Genomic DNA, 16,538 nt, shown 5'->3' on the forward strand with positions numbered 1-16,538 from the left:
CTGTGTGCGAGGGAGAAAACCTCCAGGGCTGTGATAACCTCCTTGTTTGTCATTTCCTCTGAAGGGAGCCCCAGCCTGCTCTAATCACAGCCAAAGGCAAGCACAAGGTATGAGCCAGCTGAGAGGGAGCTTCTCTTTTTCTGTCTTTCATGGCTTTTCAATGTGTGCCTTGTGGAGCCACATGGGATCCAAACCTTTTCCACATTCCATGAGGTGTTTGCACCACACAGTGATGATCTGGCCAAGCAAACTGCCTGAGCTCTTCCAAAAGGAGGTGATGTGTTTCTACCAGAATATGTTATCTAACTTAATACATTTTTTTCACTTCTACTGTGAATATCTATGATTCTGCTTTCAAAAAAAAAAAAAAAAAAAAAAAACAACAAACCCAAGCCTGGCATGAGATGCCAGAGATAATTTACTCACTTCTATGGGAAAAGAGGATTCCCCAGCTGGTGAAACATGTCCTGACTGTGAGTAGCTGGCTTCTAACCTGGACTGCTGAGGGCTTGAGGCAGGGAAAAGCAGTGCCGGTGCCAATGCAAAAATGCAGTTGACCTAAAATCAGGGAACATTAAGCACTGCTTTTTCACTCTCAGCATTGGGCAGAGGCTGGGTGGGATGTGTGCCTTGCTGGCAGCACCACCTTCATCCCAGCTGGTGAGTCCTGGCTTTGCTCTCCTCCTCGGGCAAACCAAGAGATGCAGGCAGAGGAGCTTGAATCTGGCCTGATGGAGGCAGGAAGGCCCCAGAGCTGGGCTTTTCTCTTCATGTCTCACCCCCAGGAAGTGGTGACGCAGGTTATGGGCTGGGTTTGAGGTTTTGGAAACTTTTTCTAAAAGTCGATCTGGTCCTCGGCCCTCTCATTCCCGCGGCGTGACGCCGAGGTGAGGGCTGCCTGGAGCAGAGGGATGCCAGCCAAGATGCAGCTCCTCATCAGATGGAACGGAAGGATTTGCCTGGCTGTTTGTTTAATCCTCTTTGTGGGATGCACGGCACAAGGTAAAACAGGGCGGTTGTTCTGGCTGTAATCCTCTTTCTGGGCTAGGCATGGAGGCTGAGAAAGCAGCTTCTGAGTTTTACCAACTGGCCTTCTTTTGGGGGTAACGAGGTCTGTCAGAAAGGCTGTTTGCTAATGTTTCCTTTTCTGGGGGGGAATGGCAAGAAAATGTGCTTTTTGCAATTGGAGCACTTCAGTTTTTGAGCAAAGACTTCACGTTGTTGCACGTGAGTATGTTTTCAGTCTGCGTATCTCAAGATACATTTTTCTAAAAGTCCCTTTCCGAGTGGTGTGGTTGCTGCTGTTACTCAGTTGTGAGTTGCAGACATGGTGTGTAACAGCTCCCATGTCATAACTCCTACGGCCTTGTTCTGGGGGCAGCAGGGAAGGAAATTGGGTGTAAGTGTGAGGAAACCAAACGGTTCATTCCGTAAAGCATTGCAACACGCACCAGAAAATGACAAAAGGGAAATACTGATTCATGATGCCGTGCCCCGTGGATTTGTTTCTCCTGAGAGAAAAACTGCTCTTCAAGCATGTAGATATAATATATATATAGATATAATTTGTCCACAAACCAAAGCTGTGGTAGTGATACGCTCTCAATATGCATTACCACTCTGAGGCTGATCTTTCAGGATTATGGCCTGCTTGTTCTCTCTTGCTTATTTGCAAATTTTTCAGCTGCAGCTGTTTATTTTGTTGCCACTGTTATCATTAAAAACCTTCTTAATAATAGGTGAGGAGAAGAAAATAAGTATGAGGAAGGAATATGCTGTAGAGGCAGCAGGAAATCACACCCATGAGATGTTTTCTCTTTTACAGAAGAGTGTAGGAGGTAGCTGAAAGTCATCCAGCACATTATGGAAATATATAGGGCAATAGAGGAGTGTAATTACAGAAAGATATTCCCAGGAAACGGAGAAGAAAATAGATCAAATGCCAACAGGTTGAGAACGCACCAGGGGGTTTCTGAACAAATTAATTACATGAGACCAAGAGGAAGGATGAAATGTCACTGCTCCTATCTTTATGATGTGATCCTTATTTAGTCATTTTGGTAGTTTTTGAGGACCCAGACTTTCAGTGACAGCCCCAGTCAGGCACCTGGGGAGCACCAGAGCTGAAAACAGGATTTACAAAGCCTTGTTGTGCCTAGGAGACACCTGAACAGTGTCTCCTCTGGCAAGTGCTCCCAGAGCCTCCATAAACCCTCAAACCTGCTTTGAGTTTCTCATGTCCCCATCAAAACTCAGCCAAAACCTGAAGGGGCAGAGCTGGAGCCAAGAGAGGAAGGAGAGCACAGCTCTCTGCTGGGTGCCTTGTCCCCAGAGGTTTTCTCATTATTTTCACCTCCAAGGAGAGCTGCAGGAGGCTGAGCCCCCGTGGCCCTGCCATACTGGGGGATGAGCCTTGCTGTGACAGCAGGGCTTTCCCATGGGCTGCTCTGTGTGAGGGGATTCCCTGGGATTTCCCATGGGTTTCCTCCTGCCGTGTGCGAGGAGTGCCTGATGTCTCCGATGACAAAAATATCACTTAGGATGTCAGCAGCCATTTTAAAACAAACGTCTTGAGGGTTACTTTACTTTTCCGGAGGTTGAGCAATCAAGGCCACGCAAATTACCTCCACCGGCTCCTTGAAGCCTTGTTAGGTGCTGATAAAGCTCCCAGGAACTGGTGAATAATGTCCTTGTGGTTCCTGCAGGTGCTCCGGCGCAGAGGGCGAGGTACAAGCGGGTGAGGTGCCGGTCCGACCCCTGGTCTGCCAACTGCATCGAGGAGCAGGGGCCCTGGTTCCACATGCCCTCTGGTGGGGCCAACAGGATCCTTCCTCCCGGGGCCGACCCCTTCTTGTGAGTTCACGACGCCAGCCACTCCTTTTTAAAGTTTTGGAAGTAATAAAATAGTAATACAATTAGAGTAATAATAATAATTTGGACAATTCGGATTAGGACAATATGAGACAATAAGAACAAAGAGTTATGGACGTCCAGGTATCTTTTTCTGGGCAAAATAAGGCCGAAAAAGGCCCCACGCTAGCAGAGGATTAACCTTAAAAACAACAGCCTGTTGCAAATTCATACACCTCATACATGGTGCATAAATGCCATTCAAACCCAGGATTCTGTCTGGGCACTGTCAGCTTCTTCCTCATAATCCTGACAGCACCGTTCTGCCCGAGTGAGGCAGGAAGAAGTTAGTTTCTCCTGATAATGGAGCAATAAATTCTCTTTCTCTGAAAGATTCAGGTGTCCTGTGGCTTCTATCTCAATGCGAGTCCTTTCTTTAAAACAAGCATCCTACATAGCATAGTTTCTCTTTTAACATTTTGTTATAACCTAAAACTATATGTAACACACTACTAAAGAAAATTAATACAGCATTAATTCTAACGCAACACATATAATATTCATTTGAATATTTGCAAAAAGCCAATCATAAAATACACATTTTTCACACTAGCACCCCAAAATGTATTATTCCTGCCTTGACAGGAAAACACGCTGTCACAGCGTGGCTTGCCCACAGTAAGGTGAGGCTTTGCTGTGTTCATCTGAGAGATAAAATTGCCACTCTGTGTTTCAGGATGAAGAGGTACCAGGAGCTGGGTGACATATTCCCTCTCTCCAGTGAGGATGCCGGCTCTGGCTCCAACACCGTGGTGGAGGCAGAGCCAGCCTCTGGCTCGGGGCTGGGTGACAGTGACAGCTTCCCTGCCCTCCTGGAGAGCCTGCGGGGCAGCGAGCTGCAGGAGAAGCTGTCGGAGGAGGATTTGCTCCTGTAGGGCTGGGGATGCCCCTCATGCGCTGCTGCTTCGCCTCTTCCCCACAGCCTCACCCGACAGCCACGACGCGGTTTTAAACCAGCATCAATAAAAACTCTGCCTTAAGATCTTTACTGCTTTCGCTTACTAAAAGCATTGTTGTTCAGTCTGAACTGCCTTTTATGTGTGTGCGTGCGGCAGCCATCCCAATGGGGGGAACAACAGCGATGGCCTGGGCCAGCAATAGGTGCGCAGCCAGCTCTGTGGGAAAGCAATCGTGCTCTGAGAGGAAAAATTCAACCCTTTGTGCGCTGGGTGCCGCCTGCACTTTTACAGCAGCCAGCCAATCGCGTATCCCGAAAACGAGCGCCAATTGCTGCCCAAAGGAAAGGTTTGTCCCCGCGTTATTTAATATACATGAGGGCAGCCCCCAGCGCTGCCGCCTCCCGGCCGCCAGGGGGCGCCCTCCGGGGGGCGGGCGAGGGGCTGGAGGGGCGGTCACGTGCGGCGGGGCGTGGCCCCGAAAGGGGTGGGCGTGGCCTGGGGAAGCCGTAAGGTCACATGAGCAGGGGCGCGCGGCCGGGGGCGGCTGGTGCTGTGCGCGCGGGGCCGGTGTCGGGCCGCGGAGGGGGCGCGTACCATGGTGAGTGCGGGGGGGGGGGGGGGGACGGGACAGGGTGGCGGTTGTGAGGGGAGTGCAGGGGGCGCGGAGCGGGCGCGTACCATGGCGAGTGCGGGGCGGGGGGGGCAGCGCCGATCCGCCATCGCCTGAGGCGGCGGCCTGGGCAGGGCGGTGCCTCGTCTCTCCCCTCCTTCCTTCCAGAACTAAGGATTTAAGGGATTATTAATTTTATTCGCGGATAAAAAGTGCCCGCATGACCTGGGTAGGGCGGGGTTTGGCGGTGCGGCTCGGGTTCCGTGTGCCCCGCGGAGCTGCCGTCGGGGAGAGCGGCCGGGCGGCCCCGGGGTTATCGGGATCTTCCGGCAGTGCCGTGAGGCTGCGCTGCCAGCTCCGAACCCTCCGGGAAACTGCCCGCAGCTGGGCCGAGTGTTCGGGGTGCTCCCATGGAGAGTTAAAAAATACGTGCTTAAAGAGCCTCTGGATGGATGGCTTTGTGTTCTGGGGTGTTCGGGTTCCTTCAGCGTGCGGGAGCTGCTCGGGGCTCCGTGCGAGGCCAGGGTTTCTGTACCCTCTGAGCCCCCGGCATTCCCACAAGTCCTTCCGTGCGGCTCTCGAACGCGGCTTGCTTTAGGTCCTGATGTGGCAGAATCTCCAGAGTCTGTCTTGTGCACAAAACCCAGAGCGGAGCCTGGCGTTTGGCCAGTTTCTGGAAACCCCAGTTCTCTGTCTGCATTCTCTTAAACTGTAACATAATAAGCCCTGTGATAGCTATCTAAAATACTTCTTGTTTTGCATAGTTTCCCCACAGCAGTATCTTCGATAGCAGCTGGAGGAGATGCCTGCTGCCGACTTCTTTATTTCATATGTTCTTATTCTCTCTGAAGGAGATCATAGCTAATCTCGGAGGAGTGCAGTTGAAATATTTACGTGCAGTCTCCTGAGGAGTGACGTGTTACCAATGTTTGGTCTGGCTGACCATTTAAATGGTCTGCTTGTAATTCAGAAGGTACTGTGAGAGCATCCTGTGTAGTTTGCTTAAGGGTAAAGTGCTTCCTTCTTTAGTTAGAGGGGAGTATAAGACTAATCTGGAAAACAAGTACAGTTTCAAGGAAAAATGTGGCCATGCTCAAAAGTATCTTGTGTCCATAACTCTTTGTTTCTGTTGTCTCATATTGTCCTAATTCAAATAGTCTGCAGTTTGGAATTCTGAAGCCAAGAATCAGTAATGGTTCTGGCGTGCACTGTTTGCAGAACAAAACAGCAAAAAGAATTTTTCAGCAGTCAGAAGAGCAAAATGTATTCCAAGTCTCTGCCAAGCACAGATTTCTACAGTCTGCTGGCCCTGTTGGTCATCTGCTGCTGCTTTCACCTCAGAACGTGTAGTGGATGTAGCAGGGTTCAGCTGGAGTCACACACACCTTTGTGGGTTGGTGTGGGGCTGATTGCTGAGCCCACCCAAAGTCAGTTTAGTCTGGTGTGATCCACTGTTCTATAGCTCCAGCTTGCTCTGGGTCCTTCCTTTAGGAGGGGTGAGCATGAAGTCCCTCAGTGTTCCTACTGCTGAGCAGTAGCATTCGGAGCAAATCCTCCCCTAGGCTCTGCATTTCAAACTTCAGGTCCCCAGGATGTTTTGGAAGGAGTTCTCACTCCTTTATTCCAGTGTTAAATTGATGAAGTGGCAGTGATTGTGTCGTTTAACCCCAGATGGCAGGAAAACACCACCACAGCAGCCCGGTGGGATGGGGAGGGGAAGCAAAAGTACATCTTGCAGGTTAAGATAAGAGTTTAATAATTGAAGCAAAGTAAAATATAATAATGGTAAATAATAACATAACAGTAATAGGGAACATGAATGAGAGATGCACAATATAGTTGCTCACCACCTGCAGGCTGATGCCAGAGCCCTGCCAGCCCTCTCTGGGTGACTCCCCCAGTTTAGGGGGGACAGGACATTCTGAGGTGGGGAATATCCCTTTGGCTTGGCTCACCTGCCCTGGCCATGCTCCCTCCCAGCTCTTTGCTGTGCCTCCCCAGTGGCAGGGCATGAAGCACAAAAAAGTCCTTGACTTAGAATGAGCCTGGCTTAGCAACAGCTAAAACCTCAGTGTGTTATCAATGTTATTCCAGACTGAGTCCAAAAAACATCACTGTATCAGCTACTGAGAAGAAATGAACTTGAGGAGAACTTCTATCTAGAAGAAGTTAGCTCCAGCCAAAGGCAGGGCAGACTGTTTCATGTATAACAAATTCATCTGCTTGAAGCAGATGTTCTCATGGAGAACACAGTGTAATTTCTCAAAAAAACCCAGAAAAATCACACTGAATTAGTGAAGTGTCGTCTGCTTTAGTACATCAAAGCAGATTAGTGCCCAGACCTTTGGAGGAAAATGTTAAAATGTTGGCTTTTGTGCTAATCTTGTTGAGTTTCCCATGGAGCACGAAGAGCGGCGTGTTTTGCCGCTCCTTGGAAGGGGTGTTTGTGTAGGATCAAAGGATGGGCTCTGTGTTTGCTGCCGGTCAAAAGTTGGAGCACAGAGAATGTGAGGAGAGGAGGGGACAGCTCTGTGCCTGGAGCAGTGTCAGTGTCACACACCTGTGACATCCCTCTGTCACAGCTGAGAGCTGCCTGGAGAGCTGCTGCTGCTGTCTGCACAGACAGCTGTGCTGTGTGGGCAAGGCAGCAAAGGAATCCCAGTTCCCCTTCCCCAGCCAGGGGATGCTTTGGGCTTTGCATTTTATCCCCTGTTACTCTTTCTTTCCATTCTACTTTGAGTATTTGAGTTTTTTAGTGGTAGCAATGGTAATTACGCTGAGTACTTTTTATAAATATAATATTTAGTGAGAGCTGTCACTGCTTGTTACTGACCTGGCTCCAGTTATTTGCTGGATGAACAGCTGTCCTGTGTCACCACTGCTCCTTGGGGCTCTGATACATAATGGCTTTGTCACTTGGTGGGAACACAAATGGTTTGTCCCCAGCATATAGTGTACAAGTAAACACCACATTTAAAATGGAGTGTTCGCTGTGTAGTAATTTATCCAGTTCTTGTTATTGCAGAGTTTTCTTGGAAACCTCTTCGTTCCTGTGTGTGAGATTGATGTTGTACTCAATGATGCTGAAACACGGAAACCTGCAGAAATCAAAACAGAAGATGGCAAAGTAGAAAAGCATTTTCTCTTCTACGATGGAGAGTCTGTTTCAGGAAAGGTAAATTTTTATTTAAAAGTGACTATTAATTACTGTTCTTTTTCTGGCATGCAAATGCACATTGGAAGGTAAATGAAAAACTGCTGTAAGAGCTGCATTTTCAGCTTGTGTTGTTATTCAAAGAGGAAACTCTTTTGCTATGTATGGTTTTTTTAACCACAGCCATTCAGGCAGCTGACAGAAGTCAACATTTTTGAATGGTAACTGTTTGTTTCTTTCTGGTCATCTGATATTTATGAATAAGCTTTTTGTGCAATGATGTGCAATCCTGCTGTTGCTCCTGATGAGAAAACACTTTCAAACTGGATCCCCCTGCTTCCCCTTCCCTTTGAACTCCAAAATCCACAATCCAGTACAGGTAACAGTAATTTCTGGCTGGCAATTTGCATACCCTGAAGATAAGCCCTGCTCTCCATGCCCTGAAGTGATTTCTGGATTGCAACAGAGGAGGAGCAAGTATGAAGTTCAGCTGACTGCTGAGTCAACAGGAGTGTTTCTTACTGGGAGCAAAGACAATGAAGTTGAGCTTGCCAGAGAGATTTCCCTGCATTCAGTACTGCACCTAGGCACTCCTTGCCATCCCTGTTTTACTGGAGCCATTCTCACTCTGAGTATTTCTGTTATGATTCACTCTTCCTTCAGAAGAGTTGAGTTGGGTTCTGAGATTGACTTCTGAATGCTGCTTTGGTCTTGGCTGATCTGTAGCAATGGGCATCTCCCTGCTCTGGCCATGCCTTTCTGTACAGAGATGTTGCTCCTCTACAAGGTCCTTGCAGGGTTGTGAAGGGCCACAAGATGAGCCTGAAACCAGGAAACTGAGGGAGAAGCTTGTGATGCCCTGCTGGAGCACTGCTGGCTTCTATCAGGACACCTGAGGGTGCCTGATGAGTTTTGGCTAACCCAGGCACAGTGGCACAAGGTGTAGGAGACCAGAAATGTTTTGGGCAGCTTCTCTCTGCCCCATCCTTGTTTTCACCACAAAGATGGATTGTTCCAGTGATTTACTTCCAACTCAGCGACAATGTACTGGATTTTTGTACAGGACTTTCTCTGGTCATCGCTGCCTTACAAGAAAACATTCTATATGCTTAATATCTACATATCTCAATACAACCTAACCTTGTGGAATCCTTTCATGTCTGTTTTTGAGGATCAGAGCCACAAATGAAAGTCTTCACAGTGGATTTCGTTATCTGTTATTTTTCATTGACAGCCAACACCAGTGTTTAGCTGTCTGCCAGAGAAGGGACTGAAGCTCACATGACTTGAATCAATCTCATGGCATTTCATTTTTGAGCTTGCAGATGTGACAGTCAGAAGATGCTTTGAAGCATCACGACTGGCTCTGCTTGAGCTCTGGCTTGGATAGTTAATTTTGGGACTTGAAAGTTCCAATTTTAGTTATGAAATTCAGTCTCGTGGATGATTAGATTTTTCTTGAGCGTTTTAGTGGTGCTTTGGAAATGCTTAATTTCATGATCAGCTGTTTGATCTGGCTGCCTTTAAGTTCTTGAGATCTTGGTTTCCTTTTTCTTGGATGTTTTCCTTTTTACTGAGATTGTGTTAGAGTGAAAAAACTTAACTTGTGTTTGTTTTTTTTGTTTTTTTCCCTTGGTAGGTGAACGTCTCCCTTAAACATGGGAAGAGACTAGAGCACCAAGGAATTAGAATTGAATTTGTAGGACAAATTGGTGAGTTTAAGCTATAAAGGGGATTTTAGGTGCTTGTGGTTTATGGAACTTGATAAGGGCCAGAGCAAAGTTGTTTTCCCTACTTTGAAGCAAGTGATGTACTAATTTGTGCTACTCAGAATGTCATTGGGAAAAATACATGTACGTGGGAGGGAGAATTGGGTTGGTGAGTATTCAGTCTCAGACTAGCTAAAAGTTGGATTAATAGCCACTAGAGATTTAGGAAAACTAAACTCGTGGTCTTCTCTGAAAGAAAAGAGGCATAGAAAAGAAATTAAGATGCAGCCTATAGAAAAATACATTAAAATTTTTATGGTAGTTGGTTTTATAAAACCTATTAGAAATGTAAATTCGTTGTAACTACCAAAGTCTGCTTAGAGTTGAACTTTAATTTACTTCTTACCAGTCCAGGTTATCTCTCTGCACCCTTGGGTTGGTGCTAAAATTCCTTCCAATCCATGCATTTCTGGGACTTTGTTATGCTACATTTGGAAGTGCACAGAGTTATGCAGCTGTGATTTAAACTGCTGCTCTTTGTACTTATCCATGTTTTCTTGCATCCTTCCAAGTGCACAGAGTTATGCAGCTGTGATTTAAACTGCTGCTCTTTGTACCTGTCCATGTTTTCTTGCATCCTCCCAAGTGTTAGTGTAGAAATGCAGAAAGCATTCCAGTAGTGTGATCTCTGCACTGTTTGCAGACTAACTCCACATCCAAGCTGTATTTTAGACCAGCTCTTCAGAGCACAGCTTTTCTGACTGGCAAAAAAGTATTTGATATGCAGCATTAGATAAATTCTTGTCCCAGCAAACTAACTACATTTTTAGACAATTTGTGGTCATATTAGAAAATAGGAGTTTCTAGTTAGTGTCGGTTTCTACCACATTGGCAGTGATAAATTGTGGAGTTGGTTTAGTTAATTTACTCTTTTCTGTAAAACTACCCATGCTGATGTTCAGTTTTGAATGGTGGAGAAGCTTATTTTTAGATACTGAAGTGTTTGGGGTTTGATTTTAGGGTGATATTTGGTGAGAATTGCATGACATGTGTAGGAATGAATCACTCTGGGGACAGGAGATGCTGTGGCTGTGGAGCTGCTTTGTTTCCAAATGACTGACTGAGACCAGGGGTCACAAGAAGCCATTTGACTGTAGTAGTAACAATAAATTATTTGCTGGATGTTGTTAATTTGCAGACCAGATGAGGATCACTGGGCAGCCCTGACACTGCTTGGGTTTTGTCCCTGCAGCAGTAAATGCTGGAAAACCAGGCAGTGCTAATTACAGAGCATGCAAAGCAAGAAGTACTTATTAAAGCTAGCTAAACTGTCATTAACAAACAATGCCATGCCAGTGAAGCTCTCACTGTGTTCTCTTCATTCCAGTTAGTTCTTTAGGGATGCTAACTGTAGGTTGCTAGGACTGAAGGTAATTCGAAAACCTGAATAAAACATTTGGTCAAATCTGTGTATTTTAAGTTAATTGCTTCTCTTATACTCTCCCACCTGCTGCTGCCAAATTAGAGGCAATTTTGTTTGCTAAAAATAAGCACTGAAACATATTTTCCTTTAACTTTCTACCTTTAGAACTCTTCAATGACAAAAGCAATACCCATGAATTTGTAAACTTAGTGAAAGAACTGGCCTTACCTGGAGAACTGACCCAAAGCAGAAACTATGACTTTGAATTCATGCAGGTTGAAAAGCCATATGAATCCTACATTGGTGCCAACGTCAGACTGAGGTTTGTAACTGCTAAACCTTTTTTTTCCTCTCCTCCCCTGCAGAAAATTCATAATTTAGCAATTATGCTGCCCCCTCTTTCTTCCTTTTAGTTATTACATAGAACATGTAAAAGCCAATAGCTAGTGTGCCTTGATTGGAGTTGTGGAGATTTTAACACAATGTGGTCTTTTGTACTTAATTTAGAATCACTCAGTGCTGTTTGTATAAATAAAATTCCTCCAGTTCAATCAAGTGAACACAGTCCATGTCTCTCCTTTAAAAAAAAAATAAATATCCACAACTGAAGGAAACACTCCCACATGTGTTTTGCCTTGTATTTTGGTGTCTTACTGTTTTTTATAGATTGTGCACTGGTCTTTCAAAGAACAGCTGTACTTCAGAATGTGAGGACTCTTATTAAACCTGAATAATTCTGGCTAATCCTGTGGCTTTCCTCCTAGGTATTTTCTGAAAGTGACAATAGTGAGACGGCTGTCAGACTTGGTGAAAGAATATGATCTGATTGTTCACCAGCTCGCTACATACCCAGATGTAAACAACTCCATCAAAATGGAAGTAGGCATTGAGGACTGTCTCCACATAGAGTTTGAATACAATAAGTCAAAGTAAGTGTCAGAGTAAAATGCTTTTAAGTAAATAACTTGGTCTAAAAGGGCCCAGTATGTGATGCATGGTGTCCAACTTCACCTTCTGGAGAGTTAAAATGTGAAGTCCTAATTACACAAAGGCCTTTTTGAGATCTAGTTGGCTGTTCTGTCTTCAGTGCTAACAGGAAGGTCACTAGCAAATATTTAAGACTTAATTTTTGCATTTACACCTTTTCAGTATGACTGATACACTTCCCTTACTGGTACTGATGGAATAATGGCAATATTGTAGTTGCTGGTCTGGCTGAAGTGCTTAGTTCACTGGGGAAGTGGGCTCCAAGTAGTTTCTAGGCAGATAACTGCCTGTGTGACTTGTGTTCAAGAAGGTGCAAAACTTGTGTTTATTCTTTAACAAAACCTCCCATTTTGTTCTCTTAAAGGTATCACTTAAAGGATGTGATTGTTGGAAAAATATATTTCCTCTTAGTGAGAATAAAAATTCAGCACATGGAGTTGCAGCTGATCAAAAAGGAGATTACTGGAATTGGTAAGAGAAACAAAATCCACATGAAATGGCAGCTTGTGTGCTAGCTGGGCCTCATGCAGAGCTGGAGAATGAAGTCAGTGGTTGCAGTGCTGGCTGAACCAGTGCTCCACCAGCTTCTTTCTCCCTGCTGTGTGACTGCCATTTGCATTTTGTTCTTTGGCAATAATACTTTGTAGTCAACACCATCAGTCTGTTTAATTGCTCTGGGGTTGTGACTCTTCACAAATGTGAACCCTTTAAATGGAATTTGGGCATAAATATCCAGTAGCTGAATCAGCCTCAATAGATCAGAACAAGGGAGGAGGTGTGAAATGAATCCTGGAGACCCCCTTGCCTCTACAGGGATTAACTGGTTAAGGGGGCTTGGTAAACAGCAGCAGGACTCAGTCATGTTCTAGAAATGAGCCATTTTCTGTCATCCAAAACAATGGATAGGATGGAAATACCAGGTGGCTTTGAAGCTTGGTTGTTGCAGATCAGGTTTGTACTCACTGGAACAAGGCTGGGACAGGCTGTGGCTCAGGACACTTCATTCCCCTGTAGCTGGGGTTCTTGGGAGCTTCTTCTATGGAGAAAAAGCTTCCAGTAGAGGAAGGGCAGAAAGCTCTACTTTATTTTTGGCTGATAACCCTTCATTTTCTAGTTTGAGCATGGCCCAGCAGTACCAGTTGCTAGCCCTGCTCACCAAGCAGAGCAGTTTCAGGATTCCAGACCCTCTTGCTTGTCCCTTATTTCAAGTTTGCATCTCCAGGGCTCCTTGAAGCTCTGCTGCCTGCCTTGCTGTGCCAGTGTGGTGGAGAGAGAGGAAGAACTCCTGCCTGGGAGAGGGTTTTGCTTGCTTCAGCCATGGCTGACTTACATGCAAGACAAAGGCAAAAATGCAGTGCTGTGTTAATTTAAAAGCTGCAGAATGGAAATTGTTGCTCTAAAACTTTGTGAATGTTTAAAACTGAAGTGTGTGTTCTCACAGAGAAAATTTGTTTCACCAGGACCCAGTACCACAACAGAGACAGAAACCATTGCAAAGTATGAAATAATGGATGGGGCACCAGTTAAAGGTAAGTAACTGTGATTGTTTTCAAGGGGGAGCAGATAGTGCTAAAATCCTATTTAAAATATCTATTTAATTTAAATTTAATTTAATTTAAATCCTATTTAAATATCTGGGACAGAAGAGAAGACTTAGACAATTTTTTTTTTAATTGGAGAAACCACACTTCTCCTTAGGTTGCTGAAATAATGATGCATTTTCTATTTGGAGATGATATTTTTATGGACTTAGGGCATTTCCTTGGGATCCTAGTAACTTTAACTCTTATTTACCCTTGGATATTCTGTGACTGATTCTTTCCTCAAACCTGACTCCATGGTGTAGCTCTAGAGAATTCAAAATACTGATCCTTCTGGCTTTCCTGCTTGCACTGAGAAAGGGTTCTCACTTTTCATTTAATACTTGCTTTTGTGCTCAGTGTTATATTTCTGATTTTTGGTGGGTATTTTTTTGTCTTGTGCATGTTTGTTTTTTTGGTTTTTTTTTTGTTTTTTAACCAAGGAGCAGCACAGACAGTGCTTGGGAAACACTTTTATTTTGCACATCTTCTGAAACTGTATTATTATTCCAGATGTAAGGAACTAATTTAAAGTCTGTTTTTTTTTGCAGGTGAGTCAATTCCTATAAGATTGTTCTTAGCAGGCTATGACCCAACTCCAACAATGAGGGATGTGAACAAAAAGTTCTCAGTGAGGTACTTCTTAAATCTGGTGCTTGTGGATGAAGAGGACAGACGATACTTCAAACAGCAGGTATGGTCCTGGTGCAGAATTACCTGGGCTGTTTTAGTGCTGCTCTGAGCCCTCACCTGTGCTTCTTGTGGGACATGAGCATTTGTGCTGGCAGTGGTGCTCACAGCTCTGTAGGTGATGGGGAGCTCTGTAGGAAAAGGAGCCCAGGGGGATGCTGGATGTTGTTCCAGCAAGGACAGGGTGCTCAGTACCACAGAACCTGCTTTGGGCATACCCAGACAAAACTCTGGGGGGTAAAATGAGCTGCTGGTGCTTTTGTTTGCTTCCTGAAACTCCTGCAGAGGAATCTCCTCTCCTGCCCTCCTGCACACAGTCTGGGTTTAAAACTGTGAAGTGTTAATAAGGAAATTTTCCTGAAAATGTTAGAGGTGGTGCTGAGGGAAGGGGTAGCCAAAAGGGTCACTTTTAGATTAGATTAGATCAAAATCTTCCTCCTACAGAGGAGACAAGACAGTATAATTAAACATGGAAAACAAGGGGGAGCTGGAGCATACTGGCTATGGTAGGCTTTGGATTTGGAGAAAAGGAGGAAGAAAAATTCCTTGAACTCTTTAATACTATTAAAATTGAGGGTAGGATAGTTAAGGAAGGGGTGACTGCTCAAGATTGCAAGTATTCAAGCAGAAACTAAATATGTAAACTTTATAGTGGTGTCTTTCTGTAACTTTTATATGAACTGCACTGATAACTTGTGGGGAAGCTTATTTTTGTGGACTCTGGTGCTTGGTTATCATTTTTATTTTCCCAAAAGTTTTAATTTATCAGGAACTTGATACTTGATGCTGTTGCCTTAATGGCAGCTGTTGGTTTCAAGAGTGTTTTCTTCCTCAACCAGGAAATAATTTTATGGAGAAAAGCTCCCGAGAAGCTGAGGAAACAGCGGACAAACTTCCACCAGCGATTTGAATCTCCAGAGTCACAAGCATCTGCTGAGCAACCCGAAATGTGAACTGGTCTGAGGTGAAAAACTTTGCAGTGCTTCAGCAGGTTCAAGATGGCAGCAGCCTGTGGGAAGAGAAGGCCAGAATTCCCATTTCAACTGTCTTCCTTCATCTTGCAGTGCTGCGTTTACCATGCTACTAAAGCGTTCTTCAGTTAAACATTCAAGTATGTATATACATTTAAAATAAAGTGCTTTCTCAAACACTGGAACTTTCTTAAGCTACTATTTTATACTGCACATTTACTTTTATTTGATAATGTTGTATGCACTTGGGTATGCAAAAGCTTAAGTCTAGTTATTTCCATGCATGGTAGGCTGGTATATTTGATTTTTGCTGCTCACCTCTACAGTGTAGACTAAAGCATTTCCTGTCTCTCATGTTGTTTATTGCATGTTTGTTTCCAATGTTGCTTATTTGCTTTGTTTTGTTTTGAAACTGCATTAAGACACAATGACTAAATCACACTAAAAATCAAGGTTTATGGTGCATTTGTCCTAAAATCTTCTGATTACTACATTAGGCAGGGTTTAACTGAAGCTGCACATGTATGTGCAATATGGTTGGAGCCCTCAGACCAGGGGTTCTAAGAGGCTCTGCATCTGTCAGTAACAAAGATTATAGGGAAACATCTTTGCCTTCTCTCCCCCAGTTCTCTGTCAGACTTCTCTTTTCACACCAGTTGCTCCTCATTTTTGGGGGTTTGTTACCCAATAATTAGTGACTGTAGGGATGTCATGAGTTCACCCTCAGGTGGTGAGCAGGTAAAGTGTTTGAACATAGTTATCTTATTGATGAAGTAAATGCTGGTAACATCGATTATTTTGCAAATATGTGAAACTGTGTTTCCTCCTGGCTTCATGATTCCACTGTCTTCAGTCAATGTCTAACTGTTGTGACAGGAGAGGCAAATGTCCCCAAAGGACATCCTTCTGGGGACCCTTAGAGCAAACGAGCTTCTTTGGGCTTCTGCAAAGGTGTTCAAAGCCAGGCAAGCCTTAAAACTTAGAAGCTTGTCTGGCCCAGCAGATTGTTTGTGTTTATCATCATCTCATAGGCATGTAGTGTTTGGAGAAGTAGCTTAAAGGAGTGAAGTGTTGATTGTTCACACGGAGCGTGGCTCTGTGTCACACCTGTGGCTTGGCACAGATGGCAGCCTGCTGTGAGGAAGGCAACTTGCACTCAGTTCTCTTGGCCTTTAAACCAAGGCTTCTCAGCTCCGGTGCAAGTGTCATTGGTAACCTTACTTTATGAGTAAGTAAATAATCAAATTACATTTCTGTAAGAACTGTTTTATTACTGCGGCACTTTGATAAAGCAGAGACTCTGTGTACTTTATGCTAGGATACTCCTAATGCGGATATCTTTGGCTGAGAGCAAATCCAACTCCCTCATGTAAGTGCCTGTTCAGAAACTTAAAAGAATAAAGTTAAAAAAAAACCAAAACAACCAAATATTTTCATGGTCACTTGCATGTCGTAAACCTGGAAACGATGATTTTGAAAAACCTGATTGTGCAACCATGTGTAACGAGCGGGGGGAAGGCGTCCTGAGCTGCTATTTGAATTATTAAACCGGCTTTATTCTCACTAACCGCGCCTGGTCTGTGTGTGAGGGGCGCTGCGCTCCCT

At 44.6% G+C, this 16,538-nt stretch overlaps 2 protein-coding genes across 5 annotated transcripts; both read left to right on the forward strand.

The window, feature by feature from the left end:
* The first annotated feature begins 394 nt into the window (after positions 1 to 394).
* Positions 395 to 3,933, forward strand: SRGN (serglycin). Of its 2 annotated transcripts, none has more exons than XM_074544438.1 (3): positions 395 to 473; positions 2,706 to 2,853; positions 3,587 to 3,933. In XM_074544438.1, exons 1-3 carry the CDS (start codon positions 431 to 433, stop codon positions 3,783 to 3,785), a joined length of 390 nt encoding a protein of 129 aa, XP_074400539.1. In that variant the 5' UTR covers positions 395 to 430; the 3' UTR covers positions 3,786 to 3,933. The 2 variants fall into 2 exon arrangements, with proteins under 2 accessions (XP_074400539.1, XP_005491097.1); XM_005491040.2 differs by lacking the exon at positions 395 to 473 and adding an exon at positions 760 to 1,002.
* Positions 3,934 to 4,273: 340 nt separating this feature from the next.
* VPS26A (VPS26 retromer complex component A) lies at positions 4,274 to 16,500 on the forward strand. 3 transcript variants are annotated; one of them, XM_074544439.1, is made up of 10 exons: positions 4,304 to 4,407; positions 5,271 to 5,392; positions 7,445 to 7,594; positions 9,213 to 9,285; positions 10,871 to 11,027; positions 11,470 to 11,634; positions 12,057 to 12,163; positions 13,153 to 13,221; positions 13,824 to 13,966; positions 14,802 to 16,500. In XM_074544439.1, exons 2-10 carry the CDS (start codon positions 5,345 to 5,347, stop codon positions 14,913 to 14,915), a joined length of 1,026 nt encoding a protein of 341 aa, XP_074400540.1. In that variant the 5' UTR covers positions 4,304 to 4,407; positions 5,271 to 5,344; the 3' UTR covers positions 14,916 to 16,500. The 3 variants fall into 3 exon arrangements, with proteins under 3 accessions (XP_074400541.1, XP_074400540.1, XP_074400542.1); XM_074544440.1 differs by lacking the exon at positions 5,271 to 5,392 and having other exon boundaries at positions 4,274 to 4,407; XM_074544441.1 differs by lacking the exons at positions 4,304 to 4,407; positions 5,271 to 5,392 and adding an exon at positions 4,472 to 4,491.
* The last annotated feature ends 38 nt before the right edge of the window (positions 16,501 to 16,538 follow it).

Source organism: Zonotrichia albicollis, chromosome 7 (assembly GCF_047830755.1).
Source record: "Zonotrichia albicollis isolate bZonAlb1 chromosome 7, bZonAlb1.hap1, whole genome shotgun sequence".
In the NCBI taxonomy this organism is placed as follows: domain Eukaryota; kingdom Metazoa; phylum Chordata; class Aves; order Passeriformes; family Passerellidae; genus Zonotrichia; species Zonotrichia albicollis.

Bases quoted from the DNA above. Each gene is read 5' to 3' on its own strand.
- SRGN (XM_005491040.2), top strand. From the start codon at position 912: ATGCCAGCCAAGATGCAGCTCCTCATCAGATGGAACGGAAGGATTTGC. The intron at 1,003-2,705 runs GTAAAACAGGGC...TGGTTCCTGCAG, and splicing joins TGTGGGATGCACGGCACAAG to GTGCTCCGGCGCAGAGGGCG. The intron at 2,854-3,586 runs GTGAGTTCACGA...TCTGTGTTTCAG, and splicing joins CCCGGGGCCGACCCCTTCTT to GATGAAGAGGTACCAGGAGC.
- VPS26A (XM_074544439.1), top strand. From the start codon at position 5,345: ATGTTTGGTCTGGCTGACCATTTAAATGGTCTGCTTGTAATTCAGAAG. The intron at 5,393-7,444 runs GTACTGTGAGAG...TTGTTATTGCAG, and splicing joins GTCTGCTTGTAATTCAGAAG to AGTTTTCTTGGAAACCTCTT. The intron at 11,635-12,056 runs GTAAGTGTCAGA...GTTCTCTTAAAG, and splicing joins TTTGAATACAATAAGTCAAA to GTATCACTTAAAGGATGTGA.